The sequence below is a fragment of the Lactuca saligna genome, chromosome 3 (assembly GCF_052625555.1).
Source record: "Lactuca saligna cultivar CGN05327 chromosome 3, ASM5262555v1, whole genome shotgun sequence".
Taxonomy (NCBI): Eukaryota; Viridiplantae; Streptophyta; class Magnoliopsida; order Asterales; family Asteraceae; genus Lactuca; species Lactuca saligna.
Window position 1 is genome coordinate 231,223,809 of NC_136419.1, and position 12,942 is coordinate 231,236,750.

A 12,942-nucleotide genomic window follows, 5' to 3' on the forward strand; every position below is an offset into this window, starting at 1 on the left:
CGGTATGATCATTGGATTGGTGGTAACAGCTTAAAAGCTAAATATCCCAATCTATTCGAATTGGAATCACAGAAAAGGTGCATGGTTGTAGATAGAGTTGGAGGTATGAATCATAACTGGAAGTGGAAAGTCAGACCTGCTACTTGAGGACTTGACTCTGAAATTGATGACCTGAATCGAGATGTCTCTAACGTTCAATTAAACTCTGGGATGGACCAATGGAGGTGTAAACTGTCATCGGATGGTATATTCTCGGTGGCAATCGTCCGACAGCTGGTAGACAAGCTGCACACGGTCTGCACAGTTGCCCCTGTGATTACTTGGAGCAAATTAGTATCGATTAAGGTTATTAGTATGGTTTGGCGAGCTGCACAGCTGCGTATTCCAACTGCTACAGCCTTGGAACGGAGGGGTTTTTCAGTCAGCTCAACATTATGTTGCTCGTGTATTGGTTGCCCTGAATGCGCTGATCATGTGCTAATCAACTGTCCGTTTGCTTACATGATCAGGTCCTCCATATGGAGCTGGTGTGGAATTACTAATTTGTATGATTCTATCAAAGCCATTAGTGACCTATTACATTTTGCTAGCAATTGGGGTGGGAACATAAAGAAAAGGCAACGATTCATTGTGATTTGCTACGGCATGCTATGGAATTTATGGAGATTTAAAAACAAAAGATTATTTCACGCGGAGGTTATTTCTGTCCATAGGGGTTTGGAAAGTATCAAGGTTATGACTTTCTATTGGATTAAACATAGAGGCAATAGGGATATTTGTAGCTGGGAGGATTGGGCTACATCTCCATTTTATGATTTGTAATTTCGGTTTCAATTGTATGCCTTTCTGTTTTTGGTCCCTCTTCTAGCTCCTTGCTGGGGGTTCCTTTTTCTTTAATATATTTGCCGTTTCCAAAAAAAAATTAGTTCAATTACTTCGCATTTTCAGATTCTTGGCAGTTTGTGAAACATAGATGCGAACTAACTATTTTGATCTCATATGCGAACCGTTCTTGACCTTATATGCGAACTCGCACAAATCAATCACAAAATTTTTATTATTCGCATTTCATTCACAATCCAAACTCAAGCAATCAATTTTTCATTTTCCTGTAAACATCATCACATTTCGTTCTTCAGCTTTATACATCATAGATCAACAATGGAACTTGCGAACTCACACAACCAACCATATCAACAGCTAACAACATTCGCTTGTTTATTCACGAATCATGAATCCAGTAACAAACGATTCAAAAAATCTTCGTCCTTTGTATTTCAGTGATCAACCCAAATCATCAATCACCCTTCGCTTTTTAGTCCAAACCCACAATCATTGAAATATTGATTCCCAAATCACAGATCTTCGAAGCTACATCATCAACAGTGACTCATTAATCCTCCGAACATTGAATCCAAAGTCGACATCAAGCTATTAACTTTGTCGATTCGTCAATCGATATCAAATCCAAACCTTCACATTTACAAATCAACCATTCGACCTCGATCTCAAAAATCAACAATCGACATACCCATCTTTCAATTTTGAATTCGCTTTCTTCTTATAAACATATACATCAAAATCAAAATTCTCAAGCCTTTGTTGTCAACATACCCAATCATCAACGTCAATCCAAAATTTCGAATCAATAGTAACGAACCCACGATATCGACGACTCAGATAAGAACCTTTAACTCTCGATCCCAAATATTTGTTCTCCATTCTTTGATTTTAACTCAGATATTCAAAATTAGTTTGATTTCAATAAACAATGTCCAATCCTTCATTGAATCAAACAATCTAAAATCAAAATCAATCAAAAATTAAAATCAAACATTATCATCAAAAATCGTTTTCAAACAACGAATTCAAGAATCAGTTGAAATCGAAATCATCTAAAACGATTTTGAATCAAATACGACTCCAAGAGTAGGTAACAAAAACGAGTTTCGATTGTAATTTCAAATTCATACAAATTGAGTATCAATTTAATCACACTCTCATAGTCAAAAGAGGATTTTGACTTTTAATGGTCATTCGATTTCAAGTCAGTAAGATGGAATAAGAGTGGAAGATATCATAATATCAAGCTTGATACATGTGTGAACAGTAACAAGTAACCAATTTGGCTTTAAAATCGAATGGATTAATAGAAATTAGGATTGGGCTTTAAAAAAATTAACGATGAACAGTGAACTTCAAATTTGATGTTTTGAATTAATCAAAACAAAATTAAATGTTTCTTTTGGGTATGATCTGAAAAAAAAAAATATTGGATCAATCAAAGGGGTTGAAACAAAATAGATCCAATGAGGCAAATCGACCAAAAATGAAAAACGTAAAACATGAATCGAAATCATGGATGTTTTGGAATCCATTTGAGAATTTGAGATACTTTTTTGATGAATCGAGTTCTGTTTTCAATGAACGAATCAAATTTAGAAGATCTTGGTTCTTTTGTCAGAATGAGAAATTATCCAAATCGAACACTGTACCATCCACCATGCGAGATGTACAACTCGTTCTTCGTGTTCTTCAACGATCCAAGAACATCTTCAAAAGAACCACCAACACATTTGGGTCTTGACTTCAAATTCAATGCAACATTTGGAGATTGTTGCTTTGGAACTCAAATTTGCTTCACGTATTTCGGATTCACAACATATGACAAATTTTGTGAGTAAACCCGCTTATTCTTCCGATTCATCTTCTTCTTCTTTTTCTTTTTCATCTTTTTGCATCTTGAAGATTTGACTTCATGAACAAACCCACTTTTCACAACATCAACTTTGTGAGTTTGAATCAAATCTTTTGGAGTTTGATACTTGTGAATTTCTTAGATCACCGGCTTCCGATAAGGAATCATTCCTTCAAATGAATCATAAGAACACAAAATATCATTGGTTTGAACTCCAATTGAGCAAAAAACTTTTTCATCTTGAAAATCAACTTGAACTCCTTTTTGTTGAACATCAAGAACATTCGAGTAAGAAGCAAGAACATTATCACCATATATGCATTCATCAAGACGAATTCCTTCAATTACTTCATCATCTTTCTTCTTCTTTCTTCTTTCGTGATAAGTTGTTACCAAACGATTAAGCAACATCTTATGATGATCATGATCAATAGGATAACCATTGAATTTTCCACATTCACATTTCATACTAGAAATGAGTGTATTTTGTTTGAAATACCCGGTTACAAAACAATTGAGAACTCCTTCAAAACTAAACGGCCATGGAAAATCCTTCATAAAAACTTCATAAATTGTTTCTTCCATGTTTGATCAATCGATATGAACTTGGGTTTTATAGAGAGAGAAAGTGAATATGAATCAAATTCTAGTGATAGAAAGTGATACAAACAAGTATTCTAGAGAGAGAAAGTTGAATTATGGATCAAATCAAAGAAAAATTCGACTTCAAGAACACAAAAACACTCTAATCACGAAGATCCATGATCAAAAAATGAATCACCAAATCAAAATTGCCATCAAGGATCAATTCTTGATAAAATCAAGAACACCCGCTCTGATACCAATTGTAGTGGTGTTGATTCTAATGGCATATGCGGAAATAGAAAGATCTAGTGAATCATCATGTAAATTTGAAGAACACAAGGAGCAAATAAATCTTTTTAAGCTCTTATTAGATCTAGAAGGATTATACAAATGGGTTTGTATACAATTTCTCTCTCTAGTCTAACACTCCATTTGGACTCTTTCATAATGGGCGTCACTCACTTCCTATTTATAGGAAAAGACTCAACTTATTTACACATACAAAGAGGAAAGCCTAAAACAATACATCCAAGCATGACTTTGCACCCTAACATCCTTCTTCAATTAGATCTCTTATTTGGCTTGTAATTGCCATTTTTGGCATGGTAGTAGTATTGAGATCATGTGATGATGAATAGCCATCAGATCTACCCATGTCTGAGCTCTAGAAACTTAGATCTATTATCTTTATGGGACTATTCTTGCATAAAAGCCCTAGATGTACACTTTTGGTCCCTTTATAGCCTTTAAACCTTCATTGATGCATATACACACCGTAAAGTTGGAAACTTTACGTGTGAAACAAGCCTTAGGAACCCATATCTATTAGTTGAATGCAATGGAATTGATCAGAATCAAATGTATAGTGTGTGCATGGAAGCGACTCAGCGAGTTGTTCTTCAGACTTGGCGAGTCGAGTCATGAGTCACCTATTTTTCCCCTTTTGAGTTATGCCGAGTGGAACCGATGACTTGGAGGTGGACTCAGTGAGTCAGAAGTCAGACTCAGCAATGGAGGGACTCGACGAGTTAATGCCCTAACTCGGTGTGTCCAGGGCAATATTCTTGCCACAAGAACAAACTCGATGAGTTGCTCATACTACACGACAAGTCACAGGCTAGAATGTTCTTATGATGAAGGAGAACTCGATGAGTTGTTCATACAAATTGGCGAGTCAAATAAAGATAGTCTGTTTATTAGTATCAAGGAGGAACTCGTCGATTCTCTGCAAAACTCGATGAGTATAAGTGGGCAGGAATGAGAAATAAAGAGTAGGGACTTGATGAGTTGGCGGACCAACTCAACGAGTTGGGTCAACTGTATCTTGACTTTGACTAGAGGTAAAATAGTCATTTTACCCTCAATATAGTTATCAGTAGTTGATTGAGTGTGTTTATGGAAATTGTAGCTGGTAGAGACTGGAGCAACAGCAGACAGTTCCCGAGTAGAGTTTCAGCAGCCAACTTTCGAGGTGAGTTTTCTTTCCAGTAGGAACGGGTCTACGGCCACAATGCTGGCCCTTTTAGTTTGCAGTAGTTCCGGACCTTGGTCCGATGCAGTAGTTAGATTGCTTGATGTCCTTGTGATTCAAGCATGTTTTGTGTTATGTGTTCCGGACTTCGGTCTGATGTAGTATCCAGTATATGTGTTGCTAGTTGATATGTTTATGATATGCTATGTTATGCTCATTCGGTTTCCGGGATTCGGTCTGATGCAGGGGACAAGGTCCCAGTCAGTTCCGGATTTCAATCCAATGCAGTTAGTTCCGGACTTCGGTCTGATGCAGGGGACAAGGTCCCAGACAGTTCCGGACTTCGGTCTGATGCAGAGGGCAAGGCCCTGGTTAGTTCCAGACTTCAGTCCGATGCAGTTTCCGAACTTCGGTCCGATGCAGTGGGCAAGGGCCAATATGTGTTTATATGATTATATGTGTAACGACCCGTTCCCGGTATGTTAATTAATTGTTAATTGTCTAAGTTTTCAAGAGGGACTCGGCGAGTTCTAGCCTGACTCGCCGAGTTGGGTCGCGTATTTTGTGCACGCGGGAGCCGGGGACTCGGCGAGTCCATATCCCGGACTCGGCGAGTTCGTCCGTCTGGGTGAAACCCTAAATCCCCGGGTTTGCCCACTATTTAAACCACATTATAGCCTCATTCTCGCCACTTTCACCCTGAGAACACAGTGAGAGAACCCTAATCCTCCCTTGAGAGTTTATAAGTGATTTGGTGCCATTTTTGTGAAGGTGTGAAGAAGGAGAAGAAGAAAGAAGCAAGGAAACGAGTTGTAGTGCAAAGATCCAAGGGCAAATCTGAGTTTATTGAGGTATTTTCGGAGTTCCCTTCTTGTTATATGCTCTAAACTTCCATTAGAGCTCTTCCAAGAGCTATTTGATGTTTGTTCCAAGCCTTATGTTTGCATGAATGTCTTAATAAGTCGAAATACCTTTGGATCTGAATGTTGGGGTGTTGTAGAGCCCAGATCTACTGTCTTTTTGGAGTTACATTGCATATTAGCCATGGATCTACTCATTTTGTGCATCTTTTAGCCTTATTTTCCTTATTCATGAGGTTGTGCACGTAAAGTTGGAAACTTTACGCGGTAAAACAGCTTATTGGACCCAGATCTATCATTTGCATGTGTTGGATTCAAGAGAAATCGAGTAAAAACTAGCTGCATGGCAGCGACTCGGCGAGTCGGGATGAGCGACTCGGCGAGTCGGGTCGCGAGTCCCCGATTCCTTCGTTTTTAGCAGTGCCGAGTGCACCCAGTGAGTTAGAGAGTGGACTCAGCGAGTTGAGGGTAGACTCAGTGATGGAGGGACTCGACGAGTTGTTCATACAACTCGGCGAGTCCAAGGCAATCTCCTTAGGATCAAGAACAACTCGTCGAGTCTGTTCATACGACTCGGCGAGTCGGATGAAGATTGCCTGAGTTCTTGGATCAAGAGGGTACTCGTCGAGTCGATGCCACACTCGACGAGTCGCAGTGAGTATGAGTTGGAAGTGAGAGTGAGACTCAGCGAGTTGGGCGGCCCAACTCGGCGAGTCAGCCCCAAAAGTAAGTTGACTTTGACCTAGGGTAAAAGAGTCATTTTACCCCAAGTGCAGTGTTTAGTATTTGATTGAGTGTGTTCATGGACTTGTAGCCGAGGAGATTCAGGAGCAGCAGCCGTTAGCTTTCAGAGACACACACTCAGTCGCCAGTTTACGAGGTGAGTTTCCTTCCAGTAAGGACGGGTCTAAGGCCACAATGCCGGCCCGTCCAGTTAGCAGTAGTTTCCGGACTTGATCCGATGCAGTAGTTAGTATGTTTGATGCCTTCGTGGCTCAGACAGGATTTGTGAGCTATGTTTTATGTGTTATGTAATATGTGTCCCGGGCTACGGCCCGATGTAGTATGCAGTATATGTGTTCATGCTAGTTGTTATGATATGCTATGCTATGCTCAGTTCCGGACTTCGGTCCGATGCAGTCAGTTCCGGACTTCGGTCCGATGCAGCCAGTTCCGGACTTCGGTCCGATGCAGTTAGTTCCGGACGTTGGTCCGATGCAGGGGACAAGGTCCCAGTCAGTTCCGGACTTCGGTCCGATGCAGTTAGTTCCGGACCTTGGTCCGATGCAGGGGACAAGGTCCCAGTCAGTTCCGGATTTCGGTCCGATGCAGTTTCCAGGCTTCGTCCCGATGCAGTGGGCAAGGCCCGATATGTGGTTATATGATATTGTTATTGTATGGTATGTGGTATTTTGGGGGAGCTCACTAAGCTTCGTGCTTACAGTTTCAGTTTTGGTTTCAGGTACTTCCGCAAGCAAAGGGAAGAGCTCGGGATGACGACATCGCACACACCACCGCCTCAGCTTTAGCCTGGGATTGATCTAGTTGTTTGATTTGATGTAGTATGATACAGTTTTCCACACAGTATTTTATTATGTTTTGGAATACATCACGCATGGTTTTATTATATGATACTCTGATTACAGTTTTGATTACATTAAAAACAAAAATTTTTGGGTCGTATTTTTGGGTCGTTTCAAGTTGGTATCAGAGCCCTGGTTTGAGGGATTCGGATACACTTCCGGGGGTATCTGAACTCAAACTAAGGGAAATGAAAGATTTTATTAAAATAAAAGCGTTTTATAAAAAGAATTTTGAAAGTACTTAGAAAGGAAGAATTTCTTTTTTTAAAACAAGATAGAGGTGTGTGCATGCAGTCAGCCGAGCTCAAGTAAGTACTCCCAAATTACCAATACAAGTTAATTGTTCAATTTCAGTTTTAGTAGAACAGCATGCTAGTATAGGACTAAGGATTTAGGAGAATGCCTTATGTGCCTGCTTATGTGTTACAGCTTTATGAGTATTGCATGCTAGTACTGAGTAGACAGCAGTAGGATAGCCTGATTAGGTTATGCCTGATAGCAGGAGCTTAGCATCTTATGCTAGTGCAGTTTCTTGTTATGAGAATAGTTTGCTTGAGTCTGTTTTCCGTGTCCGAATGCTGCTTGCTTTGTGCTTAGTGGGGTTCCGAGTGATGGGAGTTAGCTATTAGGTGAACACGTCACACCACATGTGACTAGGATTGAATAATCTCAGAGTACTGGAACTGGCGCTATTGCGCAGCTCTTGTTTGAGTCCAACCGTTATAGGGATGGGTCTTTTACTCGAAGGATTATCTGATCCTCATCACATGTGATGGTGTTTAGGTAATGGCTAATTGGCGTTATGAGGAAACCTTCAGCAGCTGAGGACCAGTTGTGTTGAGCCTGAGATTTTCCTAGGGCAAGCCTAGGATGAGAGTAGCAGAGAATAGCAGTAGTAGAAGTGACTTGGTGGAGTCAAGGCAGTTCTTGAGGAAAGTACGGATAGATGTGGAAGGTAGTATGGGCCCGTACTACTGAAAGCAGAGGATCCGTACTCGAATCAAGGATGGCCAAGACAAGACCAGGAGGCTAGTAGCAGTGTCATGATCCCTTGAGATATTTCAATGTTCTGATGTTGTTATGATATGTTTCAGAATGGTAGTTTTGCGCCCGAGACCACCAGGCGGCAGCTCAGATGCCGGAGGGCGATCAGGATCGGGATCAGGCCCAGAGGTCGGGCAGATGGATGAGCAGACCAGAGAGTTCCTTTCTTCTGAGGTTACCCGCATCATATTGGAGCAGAATCCTGTGATCTTCGGTTCGATCAAGGAGGGTATTTTGGACATGATGGATGAGAGACTGAGTACTTTCTGGGCTGAGATGGCGGCCGTGATGGGGTCGCGCACTCTTATATTCAGGGAGTTCAGGGCGTGCGGAGCTCCAGACTATCATGGGGCGTGGGACCCGATAGCGAGTACTAGATGGTTGGCGGATGTGGCCAACGCCTTCCGCACTAGCAGGTGTCCCGAGGGGGACAAGGTCAGATTGGCGTCCTGTCTACTGAAGGACAGGGCACGGGATTGGTGGGAGGAGGTCGGACACGCCATCGGGGATGATGCGGCGTTGGATGCTATGACCTGGACTGATTTCTCTACCAGGTTCAGGGCGGAGTTTGCACCAGTCATTGAGGTGCAGCAGCTAGCCAGGGAGTTCCAGGATCTTACTCAGACTACCGAGTCAGTGGCGGAGATCACCGCCAAGTTCAGGGAGAGGGCTCTTCTTGTTCCTCAGTATGCAGCCGATGAGGAGATGAAGAAGGCCCGTTATCATGAGATGTTGCGGAGTGATATCCGCATGTTTGTGAGCCGGTCCAGTTGTAAAACGCTGGACGACATGATTGCTAGAACCAGGGAGAGGGAGATTGATCTCGAGATGGAGAGGAAGAGGAAACCGGAGGCGGTTTAGTGCGGGAAAAAAGCCCAAGGTTTTAGATCATAGGTCCAGGAGTCAGCAGAGCCACGGTCGGTGTGGCAAGTGTGGGAGGATGCACGAGGGGGCGTGCAAGGCAGGGAGTTCCGGCTGCTACAAGTGCGGTCGGATTGGGCATATGAGCAGGGATTGTACGGCCCCTGCTACTGCGGTTTCAGCATCAGACCTGATTTGCTTTCAGTGCAATCAGAGGGGACATAAAAAGTCCCAGTGTCCCAGTCTAGCTGCAGCAGGGAAGGTGGTTGCACCTGCCCCTGCCATCTTGAGGATTACAGATGGCCGGCAGGGCCGATCTGATGCACCAGCAGCGAAGAGCCGGGCGTTTCAGATGACAGCAGAGGAGGCGCGAGCGACTCCTGATGTGGTGACGGGTGTGTATCTTTCCTTCACCTTTTGATTATTATTGTTATCGTTTGTATATTTCTTGATGATATGCTTTATTTAGGGTTGTTCTCGGTGAACGGCATTTCTGCTTTGGTATTATTCGATTCGGGAGCTACCCGATCATTTGTATCGCTTGCGCTTAGCAAGAAATTTAGCAGAGCTCCAGGGGAGCTGGATTGTCCGTTAGAGGTTGAGATAGCAGATGATAGGACCGTGAGGGTCGGCAGAGTGCATAGAGGGTGTTCTCTTCAGATATTCGATGAGCAGTTTTCAGTGGACCTGGTTCCTATTCCCCTGCGAGGGAATAAAGTTATCGTGGGCATGGATTGGCTAAGCCCCAATGGGGCAGTGATTGATTGTGAGCTTCAGCTAGTGAGGGTTCGCACTCCCAGTGGGGGAGAGTTAGTGGTTCAGGGCGAGAGCCCACAGCGTGGTCCGATCTTTTGTTCCGCCGCAAGGGCGAGGCGCTATGTTCAGCAGGGTTGCGCCGGTTTTATCGCATACGTCTTGGATGCCCGGGAGAAGGGCAAGACGACGATTGATGATGTTTCTATTGTTCGAGATTACCCGGATGTGTTTCTCGAGGATTTGCCGGGGATACCTCCAGAGAGACATGTTGAGTTCAGGATCGATCTAGTTCCTGGTGCGGCTCCGATAGCCAAAGCACCATATTGGCTAGCTCCCCCTGAGATGCAGGAGTTGTCTACACAGCTTCAGGAGCTGTTAGACAAGGGTTTCATTCGGCCGAGCAGTTCGCCTTGGGGAGCGCCGATCTTATTTGTGAGGAAGAAGGATGGGTCGCATCGGATGTGCATTGACTATCGGGAGTTGAACAAAGTAACGGTGAAGAACCGTTACCCACTTCCGAGGATAGATGATTTGTTTGATCAGCTTCAGGGAGCGTCTTGGTTCTCCAAGATCGATCTACGCTCTGGATATCATCAGATGAGGGTTAGAGATGAGGATGTACAGAAGACTGCTTTCAGGACCCGGTATGTCATTATGAGTTCGTGGTGATGCCATTTGGGCTCACCAATGCCCCAGCCGCGTTCATGGATCTCATGAACCGCGTGTGCAGACCGATGTTGGATCGGTCGGTGATAGTATTCATAGATGACATCTTGGTATATTCCAAGACTCAGGGGCAGCACGAGGAGCACCTGCGGGAGGTGTTGGAGACTTTGAGGAGGGAGAGACTTTTCGCAATGTTCTCCAAGTGTGAGTTCTGGTTGCGCGAGGTGCAGTTTCTTGGCCATCTCGTCAACCAGAAGGGTATTTTGGTAGATCCGGCCAAGATTGAGGCCGTGATGCAGTGGGAGGTCCCGAGGTCTCCATCTGAGATTCGGAGCTTCCTAGGGTTGGCAGGGTATTATCGGAGATTTATTCAGGACTTCTCCAAGATAGCAGTGCCACTCACCCGACTAACCAAGAAGTCGGTGGTATTCCGTTGGGGGCCTGAGCAGCAGGCGGCGTTCGAGACTCTTAGACAGAAATTGTGCGAGGCACCGATCCTTACCTTGCCGGAAGGAGTAGAGGACTTCGTAGTCTACTGTGATGCTTCGATCACAGGTATGGGAGCTGTATTGATGCAGCGAGGCCATGTGGTAGCTTATGCCTCGAGACAGTTGAAGCCTCACGAGGCTAACTATCCTACCCACGATTTGGAGCTGGGGGCAGTTGTGTTTGCCCTCAAGATTTGGAGACATTACCTGTATGGGGTCCGTTGTACTATATACACGGATCACAAGAGTTTGCGGTATCTTATGGATCAGCCGAGTCTGAACATGAGGCAGAGGAGGTGGTTGGACGTACTAAAGGATTATGATTGTGAGATCCTTTATCATCCAGGGAAGGCCAACGTGGTGGCCGACGCCCTAAGCCGCAAAGTGTCGGCGGCCCCTATCAGGGATCTGTGCATGAGGATGATAGTGATCACTCCGCTGTTGGAGCGGATCAAGGAGGCTCAGGTGGAGGGCCTCAAGGAGGAGAGGCAGAAATGTGAGAGGATAGTGGGTCGAGTAGCATCGTTTGATTACGATAGTCGGGGTTTGTTGATGCTTCATGGTAGGGTGTGGGTACCGTACTGGGGTGGGGTACGACAGGTATTGATGGACGAGGCTCATAAGTCTCGATTTTCTATCCACCCAGGGGCGACGAAGATGTATCGAGATCTTCGACCTGATTATTGGTGGCCCTGCATGAAGCGGGACGTCGCTTGGTACGTTGAGAGATGCTTGACCTGCCGGAAGGTCAAGGCAGAGCACCAGAGACCTCACGGCAAGATGCAGCCGTTGGACATTCCCGTGTGGAAATGGGAGGATATCACCATGGATTTTATCACCAAACTTCCCAGGACCGCACGTGGAGTGGATTCGATATGGGTAGTGGTGGATCGGTTGACGAAGAGTGCCCAGTTTATCCCGATCCAGGAGAGTATATCGGCGGAAAAGTTAGCCGATATCTATGTGCGAGAGATAGTGGCACGTCATGGAGTGCCGGTATCGGTGGTGTCAGACCGAGATGTTCATTTCACCTCCAGATTCTGGAAGCGGTTCCACGACGAGATGGGTACTCGTCTTCATTTTAGCACCGCTTTCCACCCTCAGACTGACGGGCAGAGCGAGAGGACGATTCAGACTCTTGAGGACATGCTTAGGGCATGTGTTCTAGATTTTGGGGGTAGTTGGGATATGTATCTTCCGTTAGCGGAATTCTCGTATAACAACAGTTACCATGCGAGTATTGATCGACCTCCTTTTGAGATGTTGTATGGTAGGAAGTGTAGGACCCCGATTTGCTGGGGCGAGGTCGGTCAGCGAGTCATCGGGAGCACCGAAGTGGTGCTCAAGACGACTGAGTTGATCCAGCAGGTCCGTAGTAGGCTGCAGACTGTGCAGAGTCGGCAGAAGAGCTACTCTGACAGGAGGCGTTCGGACTTGGAGTTCCAGGTGGGAGATATGGTTCTTCTGAAAGTCTCACCTTGGAAAGGTGTCATCAGGTTCCGGAAGAGGGGCAAGCTGGGCCCCAGATTTATTGTACCTTTCAGGGTTATGGCCCGGGTGGGTCGGGTTGCTTATCGGTTAGATCTTCCTGAGGAGCTTAGTCAGATCCACAACACTTTCCACGTGTCGCAGTTGAGAAAGTGTTTGGTGGATGAGTCAGTAGTCGTTCCCTTAGAGGATATTCAGGTTGATAGCAGCCTGAATTATATTGAGAGGCTGGTCATGATTCTGGATCGGAAGATCAAGACCTTGAGGAACAAGGTCATTCAGCTAGTGAAGGTGCAGTGGCAGCACCGGAAGGGATCTGAATGGACGTGGGAGGCTGAGGAAGAGATGAGAACGCACTACCCGGAGTTATTCGCAGATCCAGCCGTAGCAGACTTCGAGGACGAAGTCTGAGACAAGTGGGGGAGAATTGTAATGACCCGTT

At 44.7% G+C, this 12,942-nt stretch overlaps 1 protein-coding gene across 1 annotated transcript; it reads left to right on the top strand.

Annotated features, from left to right (window-relative positions):
• Nucleotides 1-210: 210 nt before the first annotated feature.
• On the top strand, nucleotides 211-822 carry LOC145036434 (uncharacterized). Its single transcript, XM_078984877.1, has one exon. It carries the CDS (start codon nucleotides 211-213, stop codon nucleotides 820-822), a length of 612 nt encoding a protein of 203 aa, XP_078841003.1.
• Nucleotides 823-12,942: the final 12,120 nt, after the last annotated feature.